The sequence below is a fragment of the Pipistrellus hanaki genome (genome assembly GCF_964339955.1).
Source record: "Pipistrellus hanaki genome assembly, chromosome: 11".
Classification (NCBI taxonomy): Eukaryota; Metazoa; Chordata; class Mammalia; order Chiroptera; family Vespertilionidae; genus Pipistrellus; species Pipistrellus hanaki.
Genome location: NC_140513.1, coordinates 1,175,168 through 1,188,674, shown reverse-complemented (window position 1 = coordinate 1,188,674; position 13,507 = coordinate 1,175,168). Strand labels below are relative to the sequence as shown.

The window sequence follows — 13,507 nt, the reverse complement described above, 5'->3', positions numbered from 1 at the left end:
CGAAGCTCCGCCGGAGGGAGGGGGCCCGGCCTCGCCGCCACAGGAGGCGTCGGATTCGGGAGCCCGTGGCCGAGCCTGTGGGGTCCCCTGTGGGGGTGCCCACGGCGGCCCCTCACCCTCTCTTTCTGACTTGCAGGGGGAGATCGGCCCCCCGGGCCCCCGAGGGGAGGACGGCCCCGAAGGCCCCAAGGGGCGCGGCGGCCCGAACGGCGACCCCGGTCCGCTGGGCCCCTCTGGGGAGAAGGTAGGTGCGCAGGCGGGTGCGGCACTTCCTGTGGCCGGAGGGCCGTTCCGATGGCTGGGCGCGGGCTGGGGACCGGGTCAGGCTGAGCCCCGGACCTGGGCGCTGTGGCTCCTGACCCGGCTCCTGTCCCACCGGCTTCCTCCGGACGCTCCGCCCCCCCGCACGGCATGGAGCCGCCACCGGCCTGTGCCGACCGGGAACCGAACCCTGACCCCCTGGTGCCCAGGTCGATGCTCAGCCGGAGCCACGCGGCCGGGCGGGCGGGGCTTTCACATCAGGGCGGGAGGGGTGTCCGTCCCCGGCCGGGCAGGGGCTCCCGTGGACCCTGTCCTTCCGATCAGAAACGCCGTGCGGCCCCTGACACAGCCTCTCTCCGCAGGGAAAGCTCGGCGTCCCCGGGCTCCCGGGCTACCCCGGCCGGCAGGGGCCGAAGGTAACGTACCTCCGGGCCCTCCCCCCCCCCCGCCTGGGGCATTGGCACCGGCCTCCCCCCGCCCCCCGCCCCCCGCCCGCCGGCATCCGCCCGTTCGCAGGTGGCTGCCATGACAACAGAGGCCCGTGCCACTGTGTCAGCTCCACCCGTGCAGCCTGTGGCGGAGACGTGGCCGCAGGGGACGGAGGTGCTGGGGCAGTTAGTGGCGTCAGAGGAGGGACACGCAGCCGAGATGGGGCACCTCTGCCTCGGGTTCTGCACCCCGAGCTCAGGGGGAGCCGTGGGCTCGGACGCCCCAGGGACCGGAAGGTCCTGTGCTCGCACCCGGGAGACGCAGACGCAGCTCCTCACGTCAGCCACGCTCAGCACGGCTCCCTCTCTGCACCCCTCAGCTCTGTGCCCCCTGTCCCCCTGAGAAGCGCCAGCGCCCGCCCCGCAGATAGTGCTCTCCCTCTGTCCGCGGGGGCCCTCCCTCTGTCCGTGGGGGCTCTCCCTCTGTCCGCGGGGGCTCTCCCTCTGTCCACTGGGGCTCTCCCTCTGTCCACTGGGGCTCTCCCTCTGTCCACTGGGGCTCTCCCTCTGTCCACTGGGGCTCTCCCTCTGTCCACTGGGGCTCTCCCTCTGTCCGCGGGGGCTCTCCCTCTGTCCGCGGGGGGCTCTCCCTCTGTCCGCGGGGGGCCCTCCCTCTGTCCGCGGGGGCTCTCCCTCTGTCCACTGGGGCTCTCCCTCTGTCCACTGGGGCTCTCCCTCTGTCCACTGGGGCTCTCCCTCTGTCCGCGGGGGCTCTCCCTCTGTCCGCGGGGGGCTCTCCCTCTGTCCGCGGGGGGCCCTCCCTCTGTCCGCGGGGGCTCTCCCTCTGTCCGCGGGGGGCTCTCCCTCTGTCTGCGGGGGGCCCTCCCTCTGTCCGCGGGGGGCCTGGGGTGACGTAGCCAGAGCTGGGCTCCAGGTGGTGGTGACTGGCATTCCGGCTCGGCAGCAGCGCTGTATTTAGCGCGCTCCGGAAGACAGCAAACGTGATAACAGGTGCAGTGAGAGTCACACGCTGTCGCCAGCTAATCTTAGTCATAGGTGTTTCCTTTTCTCCCAACACAGCTCTCTGGAGACACGGCCATGTGGGAGAAGGGTGTGGAGGGAGGAGGGAGGGAAAACACGGTCAGGACTGTTGTGGTTTTTAGGTTTGGAGTCTTTGAGGTGCTTAGGAAATGTCCATGAAGTGGATGGCAGGTGGATGGATGGGTGGGTGGGTAGATGATGAATGGATGACAGATGGATGCATGGATGGTGAATGGATGGATGGTGGGTGGATGGATGGATGGATGATGGATGGATGGATGATGGGTGGATGGATGGATGGTGAGTAGATGGATGGATGGATGGATGGATGGTGGGTGGATGGATGATGGATGGATGGTGAGTAGATGGATGGATGGATGATGGATGGATGGAAGGAAGGATGGAGGATGGATGGGTAGTGGGTGGTAGATGATGGATGGATGGTAGATGGTGGGTGGATGGTAGATGGTGGATGGATGGATGGATGGAAGGAAGGATGGAGGATGGATGGTAGATGGTGGGTGGATGGTAGATGGTGGATGGATGGATGGATGGAAGGAAGGATGGAGGATGGATGGTAGATGGTGGGTGGATGGTGGGTGGATGGTAGATGGTGGATGGATGGATGGATGGAAGGAAGGATGGAGGATGGATGGTAGATGGTGGGTGGATGGATGGATGGATGGATGGAAGGAAGGATGGAGGATGGATGGTAGATGGTGGATGGATGGATGGATGGAAGGAAGGATGGAGGATGGATGGTAGATGGTGGGTGGATGGTAGATGGTGGATGGATGGATGGATGGAAGGAAGGATGGAGGATGGATGGTAGATGGTGGGTGGATGGTAGATGGTGGATGGATGGATGGATGGAAGGAAGGATGGAGGATGGATGGTAGATGGTGGGTGGATGGTAGATGGTGGATGGATGGATGGATGGAAGGAAGGATGGAGGATGGATGGTAGATGGTGGGTGGATGGTAGATGGTGGATGGATGGATGGATGGAAGGAAGGATGGAGGATGGATGGTAGATGGTGGGTGGATGGAGGAGTGTGGGTCGGAGGCTGGGGTGGGGACAGGTGTCCGGGACTCACACAGCAGAGCTAGGCTCTGGCCCAGCCTCAGGCTCGCCCTCCCCCTCTCTTCCAGGGCTCCATCGGATTTCCGGGATTCCCGGGTGCCAACGGCGAGAAGGGGGGCCGGGTAAGGACGGGCCGCCGGGCGTGGCTCTGCGCGCTGAGCTCTGGGGGTTATTGTTCGGGGCCACTCGGCAGGGGGCCCAGAACTCCCGCTCCTTCCTGGACGGTGGTCAGAACCGGAACAGGTTCCAGAGGGGCCTGTGGTCCGGGACTCCTCGGCCGCGGACTGAGCCCCCTCTTTCATTCCAGGGCACCCCTGGGAAGCCGGGACCACGGGGGCAGCGAGGCCCGACGGTAACTGCTCCCCTTTGGGCCGAGGGCCCTGCAGAAACGGGAGCGCCTTGGGGGCGGGGGGAGGGCTTGGAGCCGGGTGAGCTGACCTCTCTCCCCTCCCATATGCAGGGCCCACGGGGCGAGAGGGGCCCGCGGGGCATCACAGGGAAGCCTGGCCCCAAGGTACGTTCCGGCACAGGGGGGGGGGTGACTGGGCAGGGGGGCGGGTGACGGGGCAGGGGGGCGGGTGACGGGGCAGGAGGGCAGGTGATGGGAACGGGGAGGGTGACGGGAACGGGGGAGGGTGACGGGAACGGGGGCGGGTGACGGGCAGGGGGGTGGGTGACGGGGCAGGCAGGAGGGCAGGTGATGGGAACGGGGGGAGGGTAATGGGAACGGGGAGGGGGGGGGTGACGGGGCAGGGCGGGGGGTGACGGGCTGGGGCAGTGACCGGCCGTGGCAGAGGCTCTGGGCAGACCGTTATAACATCCGCGCTTCCCTCGCTCCCTCCAGGGCAACTCCGGAGGCGACGGCCCGGCCGGCCCGCCGGGTGAACGGGTGAGCACCCCCCGCGGACGAGGAGCCGGAGAGGGACCTGGGTCCGGCAGGGGAGGGGCCGCCGGCCCGGACGGTCCTCTCTCTGCTCTGGGGGGGGGGGGAGGGCACTGGGAACCGAGCTGCTGAGGGGCCTCGCCCTGCGACCGGCTCCGGGCCCCGGCTGGCCCCCGTCAGGCCCGGGGGGTGGGGGGAGGCTGGAGTTGATGGAGCCCAGGCAGGAACTGGGCCTGTGCCTAGAGCAGCCCCCGAGGCCCTGGGAGGCCCCGCCCCCACTTGCTGGGGAGGGGCCGCCTGACCTCACACTGGCCCTTCTCTGTCCCCAGGGACCAAACGGACCCCAAGGACCCACGGGCTTTCCTGGACCCAAGGGCCCCCCTGTAAGTACACGGGTTTTCGGGGCCCCACGTGGCCTCCACGTGGGCTGTGGGTCAGCGGGCGGGAGCCCCCGGCGCGGGCTGCAGGCGGAGCGGCCCCTCCTGCGCGGGGGGGGGGGGGGGGGGAGGTGAAGGGGGGAGGGGGGGGAGGGGGCAGCCGCCTGGGGAGGCGTGGGCCCCTTTCTCCTCTGGCCGTGGACTTTCTGGCTGGTTCTGCGTCACGTCCCGGGGCCACATCACCAAGCACCACAGTCCCGGTCTCTTACACAACCAGGAGCCCCCCCCCTCTGATGGCCCAAGTGCCATCCCCGTGCGCAGGGCGCGCTCCTGGGGGCTCCGGGGCTCCCGTCGCCCCGCCCCGGCCCCTGGTGCTGCTGGCAGCTGGGCTCATAGGCCGCCCTCTGTCTCACCCTCGTCCCCACAGGCCTCCCCTGGGCTCCCACGGCCTCCCCTGTGGCTCCCACGGCCCCTCCCACGGCCCCCACGGCCCCTCCCCTGTGGCTCCCACGGCCTCTCCCGTGGCTCCCATGGCCTCCCCTGTGGCTCCCACGGCCCCTCCCACGGCCCCCACGGCCCCTCCCCTGTGGCTCCCACGGCCTCTCCCGTGGCTCCCATGGCCTCCCCTGTGGCTCCCACGGCCCCTCCCACGGCCCCCACGGCCCCTCCCGTGGCTCCCACGGCCTCCCCTGTGGCTCCCACGGCCCCTCCTGTGGCCGTGTCGTCAGATCTGTTTTCACCAGGACACCGGTCATCGGCCAGGCCCTGACTGAGGCCATGAGCAATGCCCTCCCTCCAGCGAGGCCCCGCCGTCCCCGTGGCTGGGACTGTGGGACAGTGTCGGGGCCCAGGTCCACGTGGGAAGGAAGACCCATCTCGCGGGGGGAATTTTGCCTAACGGGGCCCCGCGGGGCTGTGGTTAGGAAGGAGCTGACCTCTGACCCTGACCGGGTTCGAGGGGCCGGTGCCGCGGTGACCCCCTCGGCGCTGAGCACCGTCCCGCCGCTTCTCCCCAGGGCCCCCCGGGCAAGGACGGCCTCCCGGGACACCCCGGCCAGAGAGGAGAGACCGTGAGTACGGCTGTGGGCACGGCGGGCGCGGGAGGGGTCAGCCTGGGAGAGGCCACGCAGGCCGGCCACACGGGACGTCTGGGCAGAAGGCGGGCGCCGCCCGGGTCAGGTCACACGGAAAGGCCCGGGCACCCTGAGCCTGTGCGGCCGCCTCCTCCCCCGTGCCCTCGCTGGACGCAGTGGGCTCCCAGGGCCGGCTGCCGCTCGGCTGCTTCTCCATGAAAAACCCGGAGAAGGTCCTGGTCGGTGTGCTCAGTGGTTAGAGCATCGGCCCGCGCACCAAAGGGTTGAGGGTTCGATTCCCAGTCAAGGGCACTTACTTGGGCTGCAGGTTCCATCCCAGCCCTGATCGCGGTGCCTGCGGGAGGCAACTACTCAGTGTGTCTCTCTCACATCAATGTTCCTCTCTCCCTCCCCCTCTCCCCCTCCCTCCCTCCCTCCCGCTCTCTCTAACAATCAATGGGAAGAATACCCTCGGGTGAGGATTACCAAAAACTGAACACACCAACCAGAAACCCAGGAGAAGGGCCGTGGGCCTGGCACCAACACTGGCTGTCCAGCCAGGTCCCTCCGGCCGCGGGGCTGGCCACAGGGGGGTCTGGGGGGCCCTTCGCCCGCGTGCCGCTGACCGGCGGCTGGGCCAGCCAGGCTGGCCTCCGACCTTGCCCTGCCCTTCGCCATGCCCGTTGTGGGCGTGGCATCTGGAGGGGAAGGCCCTGCCATGCAGGTGTAAGAGGCGGGGACATCCCGCCGGGAGCCACTTGGGATTCGGTCCAGCTTCACGCTGTGTCCAGGGCAGACGTGTCCCAGCAGTGCGAGTGGGAACACCGTGACCTTGAGCTCACCAGTGACCTCGAGGCTCCAGGCTCAGCCGGCTCAGGACTCACAGGGCCTGTGAGCTCCGTGTGGCCGCGCTCGGGGCGGGTGTGTGTGTGTGTGTGTGTGTGTGTGTGTGCGCGCTCTCCTCTCCGCAGCCCCTCCCCGGTCCGCCCTCTGCCGGCCCAGCACACGGGCAGGCAGCCTCCCCGCGGGCGGGCGGGCGGGCAGGCGGCGTCGGTGCGTGTGTAACCCGCTCCTCGGCGCCGGCTTTAACCCGTCTCCCTGGCGGTGACAGCGTATTTGCCGGCGCCGTCCCCTCGCGGCGCGGGCTGATAGGTGGGAATTGCTCTGCTCTTGGTTTACGGGAAAATGAAAACGTTGCTCTGGGCGTGCGTGTCCTCTGACGCCGCCGCAGCCAGGCGGGGCCCACACGGCCGGAGCTCCCCTCCCGGGGCCGTCCGGAGAGGCTGGCAGGGCGGCCGCTGCCCGTCTGTGCCCGGGTTCCCGGGCGCTGCCTCTGCCTCTGCCACGCGGCCGCCCGCAGGCACAGGGCACCCGCCCCAGACCCCCTGACCGCTGCCTCTGCGGGGAGCCCAGGGGACTCCTGGGCGCGGCTTTGTTCTTCCTTTAAAAACGGAAGCAGCCCTGGCCGGGTGGCTCAGCGGCTAGAGCTTTGTCCTGCAGACCAGAGAGTCCCTCCAGGCGGGCGGGCGGATGGAGGGCATTACAGCACGCCCCCCGCACACAGGAGGGAGCAGGGGAGCCTGCCCAGTCGGCTTCCTGGCCTTCGGGAGCCCGCGCGGAGGCGGGACGGGGCCTCTCGAACACGGGGACACGCGGGGATGGACGGGTGGGGACAGCCTGTGGGAACCGCACAGGCTGGGGAGGGGAGGGGGGGGGGTAACGGGCCACTGCAGCCGCCTCAGCTGCGACTCTCTCCACAGGGTTTCCAAGGCAAGACCGGCCCCCCAGGCCCCCCGGGCGTGGTCGGCCCTCAGGTGAGACCAGCGTCACCCGTGTCACCGTGTGTGAGCCTCGGCCCCCGCAGCCAGGGCCCCCCTTAGATTGGGAGCAGAGGGGCTCCCCTGGGCGCCCCTGAAATGTGGCTGGTGCCGGTCTCCCACAGGGTCCCACCGGAGAGACGGGCCCGATGGGCGAGCGTGGCCACCCGGGGCCGCCGGGCCCGCCGGGCGAGCAGGGCCTCCCGGGCCTCGCCGGGAAGGAGGGGACGAAGGTGAGTGCTCAGACTCCCGCGCAGCCTCTCCGGGACCATCGCCGAGGGTCTGTTTGCTCTGCTCCTCGCTGATGGACGGTCCTTTCTCAGACAGGCCCCCGGCCAGCCCCCTGCCCTGACCCTGTCCTCAGCCCCTGCCCTGACCCTGACCCTGACCTCAGCCCCCTGCCCTGACCCGGAGCCCCGCCCCCTGCCCTGACCCTGACCCTGACCTCAGCCCCCTGCCTTGACCCTGACCTCAGCCCCCTGCCCTGACCCTGAGCCCCGCCCTCTGCCCTGACCCTGACCCTGAGCCCAGCCCCCTGCCCTGACCCTGACCTCAGCCCGCTGCCGCTTGATTAGAACGGGATGGCTGACCGCCGCAGCGCTGGGCCTGAGGGCCTGGGGGTCCAGCCGTCCTTGCCCTCGGCCTGGGGCAGGGTCTGTCTCCAGCTCCTCCCCCGCTGCCACACACGGATGCCCTGACCCTTCACTGCCCACGTTTTCTGGAAACAGTCCCCCACGTGAGGGACAAGAGAACAGATGTGACAGGCCACGGGCCCAGGGCACAGTGTGGGCCACGCCCAGGACCCGGAGCTGCCACCCCGGGGTCCGGTCCGGGCCGGCTCCTAAGCCACGCGCCCAGCAGTCCCCCTCCTGCACCCCGTGGCCAGCCCCATCACCGCCCGCGCTCTGTTTCAGGGGGACCCCGGCCCCGCCGGCCTGCCCGGGAAGGACGGCCCCCCAGGACTGCGCGGCTTCCCCGGGGACCGCGGGCTCCCCGGCCCAGTGGTGAGTGCGGGCCGGCGGGGCCGGGCGGACACTGCCCGGCCGGGCGCCCTCCGCGTGCCCTTGACCCCGACGTGACCCCGTCTCCACGCCTTGCAGGGAGCGCTCGGACTGAAGGGCAGCGAGGGCCCCCCCGGCCCGCCGGGCCCCGCGGTGAGTGCGGCCCCAGGCCTCCCTCCCTGTCCTCTGGCTCAGAGCCCGCCTGCAGGAAGCCGGGCCGCTGTGGGTCCTGGGGAGGAGAGGACGGGGCGGGGGTGGACAGGAGCTGGTCCTGAGCGGCAGGGGAGACGCAGGACCAGAGTCTGCGGAGGCACCAGGAGCCCCCGTGGGCTCTGGGCGAGGCGGGGGATCGCGGTGCTTGAGAGTCTGTGTGCCGCTGGGACCCGGAAATGAGCCCCTCTCTTGCCCGCCCCAGGGATCTCCCGGGGAGAGAGGGCCAGCCGGAGCTGCCGGGCCCATCGGGATTCCAGGCAGACCTGGCCCCCAGGGACCCCCGGGGCCCGCCGGCGAGAAAGGAGCGCCGGTGAGTACCCCCCCTCACCTGGGGGTTCCCTCACCGGGGGTTCCCTCACCAGGGGGTTCCCCCACCTGGGGGTTCCCTCACCGGGGGGTTCCCTCACCGGGGGGTTTGCAGGGGGGGGTTGAGGTGGTCCTCCAGGTGAGTGAGTGTGTGCAGATGAGTGAGTGTGTGCAGGTGAGTGAGTGTGTGCAGGTGAGTGAGTGTGTGCAGGTGAGTGTGTGCAGGTGAATGAGTGTGTGCAGGTGAGTGTGTGCAGGTGAATGAGTGTGTGCAGGTGAGTGTGTGCAGGTGAGTGAGTGTGTGCAGGTGAGTGTGTGCAGGTGAGTGTGCAGGATCAGGCGTGTCCTGACAGTCCGGGGGCGGGTCCCTGAGTTGACCGGGTTCTTCCATGGCGTGTCCTGAGCCGGAGGGTGTGGGCAGCTCCCGGCAAGAGCAGCCGGCACGCCTGCGCATCTGTGCCGACACGTGCCGGCACGGGGGCTGGGACCGTGTGTCCAGAGTGGCCGCCCAGGCCCGGGGCCACGTGGGGGCGCCGCCCGCAGTGTGCACGCCCTGCCTGTGGGGGAGTGGCATTGGGACGGGCAGGTCATGGTGGGCGGGGCCGGTGTGGAGGGAAGACGGGGGTGTGTGATGGGAGGGCCCAGTTCCAGCCCCGGCAACGTCATTACCTCTGTTCTCCGCCAACACCCTCCCTGCCAAACACACATGTACACACTCACACACACATTACACGCGTGCACACACACCCATACTCACATTACATCCATGTGCACACCCACCCACACTCACACATTACACACACGTGCACACACGGGGGTCTGCTGGGCCGGGGCCGGATCCAGGCTCGGCTGCTCACCACGGTGCCTCAGTTTCTCCGGACGGTGCGGGTGCTGCTTGGGAGCGGGGGTGTGGGGGTGGTGAGGGCGGCCTCAGCCAATCTGGCTGACGTCCCTGGGACAGGCCCGTCATGCCCTGCGTCCTGCCCGGGCCTCCCGGGGCTGAGCTGACACGCGTGTGACGTGGGTCTTCTCTCCTTAAGGGCGAGAAAGGCCCACAAGGCCCCGCCGGCCGCGACGGCCTCCAGGGTCCGGTGGGGCTCCCCGGCCCGGCCGGCCCCGTGGGCCCCCCCGGAGAAGACGGGGACAAGGTAAGGACACCGGGCCGGCTCTCCCGCTGCGCCTCCCCCCGCCCTCCCGCGGACGTGGCTGGAGCCGTCAGCCCCGTGCACACACTGCCCCGCCTCCGAGCGGAGCCAGCCGCCCCAGGGGCCGGAGGCCGTGGCTCTCTGCGGCGGGACCGCGGTGCCCGCTGTGGTCAGACGGCCGGACAGCGGAGTAGATATTTCCGCTGGGATTTGGCCGCCGTTTCCCGTCGGCTCAGCGTCCGTGTGGCGTCGGGGGGGCCTGTCCGGCCCAGCGCGCACGTTAAAACGGAACCTGCTGCGCCGCGGGGGCGGGTGCTCCGGGCCCGGGGACAGCCGTTCCTCTCGGCGCGGAGACCAGTGGATGGCGGATGGCGGGGGCAGGTAAGACCCCACAGTCCGGGCTGACGGGTCTCCGCTTCCTCCCACAGGGAGAGCTCGGGGAGCCGGGGCAGAAGGGCAGCAAGGGGGACAAAGGAGAGCAGGTGAGGACCCCGCGGGGCCGCGGGCGGGGCCCGAGCTCCCCGGACGCCCGCCTGCTCCGCCGGCCCCTCCCCGGGCCGCAGCCGTGGCTCCGGAAACATCCGTGTCCGTCTGTCCCCACAGGGTCCGCCCGGGCCCACAGGCCCCCAAGGCCCCATCGGACAGCCGGGCCCCTCGGTGAGTGTCTGCGACCGGCCGCTCAGGCCCCGGCCCCTCCCCCCGGCGGCGGGCAGCCGGACACAGGCCTCACCCGCCCGCCTGTCCCCACAGGGAGCCGACGGAGAGCCGGGGCCCCGCGGCCAGCAGGGCCTCTTCGGGCAGAAAGGGGACGAAGGCCCACGAGGGTTCCCCGGGCCGCCTGGGCCCGTGGGGCTGCAGGTAACGGGGGGGGGCGTGTCCGATGGCGGGGAGCACCTCAGCGGTGCCCGCGCTCTGCCCTGTCCCTCCGCCCCGCCCCGCCCACCTGCTCACCCTCTGTCCGCAGGGCCTGCCGGGGCCGCCCGGAGAGAAGGGCGAGACGGGGGACGTGGGCCAGATGGTAAGTGCGGGCCGGCCGTGGGCGGCTTCCCTTCGGCCCCGGGGCTTTTCCCGCGCCCAACGCTCTCTCCTCCTAGGGCCCGCCCGGCCCGCCCGGCCCCCGAGGGCCCTCCGGAGCGCCCGGAGCTGACGGGCCGCAGGGGCCCCCCGGAGGAATCGGCAACCCCGGAGCCGTGGGGGAGAAGGTGACCCCCGACGCCCCGCGTCCCATGAGCGTGTGCATGAGTGTATGCGTGTGTGTGCATGTGTGCGCGCACGTGTGTGCGTGTGCGTGTGTGTGTGTGTGAAGGACCCGGTGTTGGGGCCATTGCTCCCGGCCCCACGTGACCCGTTTCCTCCGCAGGGCGAGCCTGGAGAAGCTGGCGAGCCTGGCCTTCCCGGAGAAGGGGGGCCCCCGGTGAGTGAGGGGGAGGGGGCACGGTGCAGGGTGGGGGGCTCCCTCGGCCTCGGGGTGCCATCCAGGAGTCGGAGCCACAGATCCTCTTGTGCCCACCTCAAAAAAGGGCGCACGTGTGTAGATGTTCCTGTGCGTGTATACACATGTGCGTGGGGGGGAGTATGGGGGGTGCAGACAGATGTCAGCACGTATGACTGGCGGCAGCCAGTGGCTGGGTGGCCGGCGTTCCGGGCCTTTCCACAGGCTGTGTCCTGTGGGCCGTGTCCCCTCCTCGGCCCCGGGAGGGACCCATCCCCTGCGTCAGTGGGAACCCCTCCGGCTGCTGGGGTCCTTGGGGCCCAGGAGGCGGCTGGGGGGCAGAGGCCTCCTTGGCATCCAGCTGCCCCCCCAGCTGCGTACCCGAGGAGGGGCCCTCAGGCTCCGTGCTGGCGCCCCGCGGGCCCGTCTGCGTTCGCTCTGGGCTCACGGCGCCTTCCTGCAGGGCCCCAAAGGGGAGAGGGGGGAGAAGGGCGAGGCCGGCCCGTCTGGTGCTGCTGGACCCCCCGGCCCCAAAGGCCCCCCCGGCGACGACGGCCCCAAGGGCAGCCCTGTGAGTACTGAGCCGCTCGCTCGCGCCCACGTCCGCACCCGGGCCCAGGGCTCTGTTCCCTGTTCCCCACTCCCGCGCCCGGCCCTGGTCCCCGATCCCCCCTCCCGCTCCGGGCCCTGGTCCCCGATCCCCCTCCCGCGCCCGGCCCTGGTCCCCCATCCCCCTCCACGTCCGGGCCCTGGTCCCCTATCCCCCTCCCGCGCCCGGCCCTGGTCCTCCATCCCCCTCCCGCGCCCGGCCCTGGTCCCCCATCCCCCTCCCGCGCCCGGCCCTGGTCCCCCATCCCCCTCCCGCGCCCGGCCCTGGTCCCCGACCCCCCTCCCGCTCCCGGCCCTGGTCCCCGATCCCCCTCCCGCGCCCGGCCCTGGTCCCCGATCCCCCTCCCGCGCCCGGGCCCTGGTCCTGATCCCCCTCCCGCGCCCGGGCCCTGGTCCCCGATCCCCCTCCAGCGCCCGGCCCTGGTCCCCGCGTCCGGCCCTGGTCCCCGATCCCCCTCCCGCGCCCGGGCCCTGGTCCTGATCCCCCTCCCGCGCCCGGGCCCTGGTCCCCGATCCCCCTCCAGCGCCCGGCCCTGGTCCCCGCGTCCGGCCCTGGTCCCCGATCCCCCTCCCGCGCCCGGGCCCTGGTCCTGATCCCCCTCCCGTGCCCGGCCCTGGTCCCCGATCCCCCTCCCGCGCCCGGGCCCTGGTCCCCGATCCCCCTCCAGCGCCCGGGCCCTGGTCCTGATCCCCCTCCCGCGCCCGGCCCTGGTCCCTGTTCCTCCCTCCCACGTCCGGGCTGGGGAGGCGGCTAGGGAGAGGCTCTCACCCGAGCCCGGGCGGGGAGCTGAGCGGGCAGGGAGGGTGCTGGGTGGCGCTGAGCCCGTGCCCACACCCCCATGCTGCCCGCCCCGGCTCCGCTCAGGGAGGCCCAGAGCTGCACGTTCTGGAAGCCAGGGCCCAGCCGGGCCTCAGACGGAGGATGGCCTTGGGGAGCCGCCCGCCCCAGGGCGTGGGGGGCTCGGGTGACGCCCAAGAAAGGCTCCCGGGGCGAAGGGCGCGGGGAGGGGGGGCGGGGGGAGGCAGGGGGGAAGGGGAGGGGAGAGGAGGCAGTGGGGGAGGTGCGCTGGGCGGGGCTGAGGCCGGCGTGCCTCTCTCTGTGTTCCAGGGCCCCGTCGGTTTCCCCGGAGACCCCGGTCCCCCCGGAGAGCCCGGCCCCGCGGTAGGTCTGGGGCCCTGAGCCGGCGTCCCCCGCGATGTTGACCTGCCTGCAGCCCGGCTTTCTTTGGGGGGGGGATTCGTGAGCTCCGCCCCGGGGAATCCACAGGGGGCAGAGGCAGACGGTCCCCGTTTTGACGCGCTGTGTCCCGCCCCCTCGACGGCTTGGGTTTGGGGACGGACTCGGTGCCGTCCGGAGACGGACCTCGCTCTTGCCCCGCAGGGTCAGGACGGCCCCCCTGGGGACAAAGGGGACGACGGTGAGGCTGGGCAGACGGTGAGTGCCCCTGCATGGCCTCCGGGGTCAGGTGGAGGCGGCGGTGGGTTCTGGGGATTGGCAACTTGCTTTATATATATGTAAGCTTTTATTGATTTTAGAAAGACAAGACGGAGAGAGAGAGAAAAACATTGATGTGAGGAGAAACACCCATCAGCTGCCTCCTGCACGCCCCCTCCTGGGGATCCAGCCCGCAACCCGGGCCTGTGCTCGACCGGGAATCAAACCGTGACCTTCTGGTTCATAGGTTGATGCTCAGCCACTGAGCCATACCGGCCGGATGCTTTGTTCATTTCTGACAAACCCTAACCCAGGTGGCGTGGGCCATTGATCCTGACGGTGACAGGGCATGGCCCCTTGTGGGGTCCGGGGAGCATGGACCCCTCCTGGGAGGAGCATGCTC

General features: G+C 70.8%; 1 protein-coding gene across 2 annotated transcripts in view; it reads left to right on the top strand.

Annotated features, from left to right (window-relative positions):
* The window catches only part of COL5A1 (collagen type V alpha 1 chain), a 75,415-nt gene that overhangs the window by 47,287 nt on the left and 14,621 nt on the right, over positions 1-13,507 (top strand). For both annotated transcript variants that reach the window (XM_084899637.1, XM_084899636.1), the window contains exons 30-52: positions 137-244; positions 624-677; positions 2,882-2,935; positions 3,121-3,165; positions 3,274-3,327; positions 3,658-3,702; positions 4,026-4,079; positions 5,090-5,143; positions 6,907-6,960; positions 7,089-7,196; positions 7,878-7,967; positions 8,064-8,117; positions 8,380-8,487; positions 9,524-9,631; positions 10,057-10,110; positions 10,232-10,285; positions 10,379-10,486; positions 10,593-10,646; positions 10,723-10,830; positions 10,989-11,042; positions 11,524-11,631; positions 12,778-12,831; positions 13,051-13,104. In XM_084899637.1, the coding sequence (XP_084755763.1) occupies positions 137-244; positions 624-677; positions 2,882-2,935; positions 3,121-3,165; positions 3,274-3,327; positions 3,658-3,702; positions 4,026-4,079; positions 5,090-5,143; positions 6,907-6,960; positions 7,089-7,196; positions 7,878-7,967; positions 8,064-8,117; positions 8,380-8,487; positions 9,524-9,631; positions 10,057-10,110; positions 10,232-10,285; positions 10,379-10,486; positions 10,593-10,646; positions 10,723-10,830; positions 10,989-11,042; positions 11,524-11,631; positions 12,778-12,831; positions 13,051-13,104 (1,638 nt within the window). The remainder of the gene's footprint in view (positions 1-136; positions 245-623; positions 678-2,881; positions 2,936-3,120; positions 3,166-3,273; positions 3,328-3,657; positions 3,703-4,025; positions 4,080-5,089; positions 5,144-6,906; positions 6,961-7,088; positions 7,197-7,877; positions 7,968-8,063; positions 8,118-8,379; positions 8,488-9,523; positions 9,632-10,056; positions 10,111-10,231; positions 10,286-10,378; positions 10,487-10,592; positions 10,647-10,722; positions 10,831-10,988; positions 11,043-11,523; positions 11,632-12,777; positions 12,832-13,050; positions 13,105-13,507) is intronic.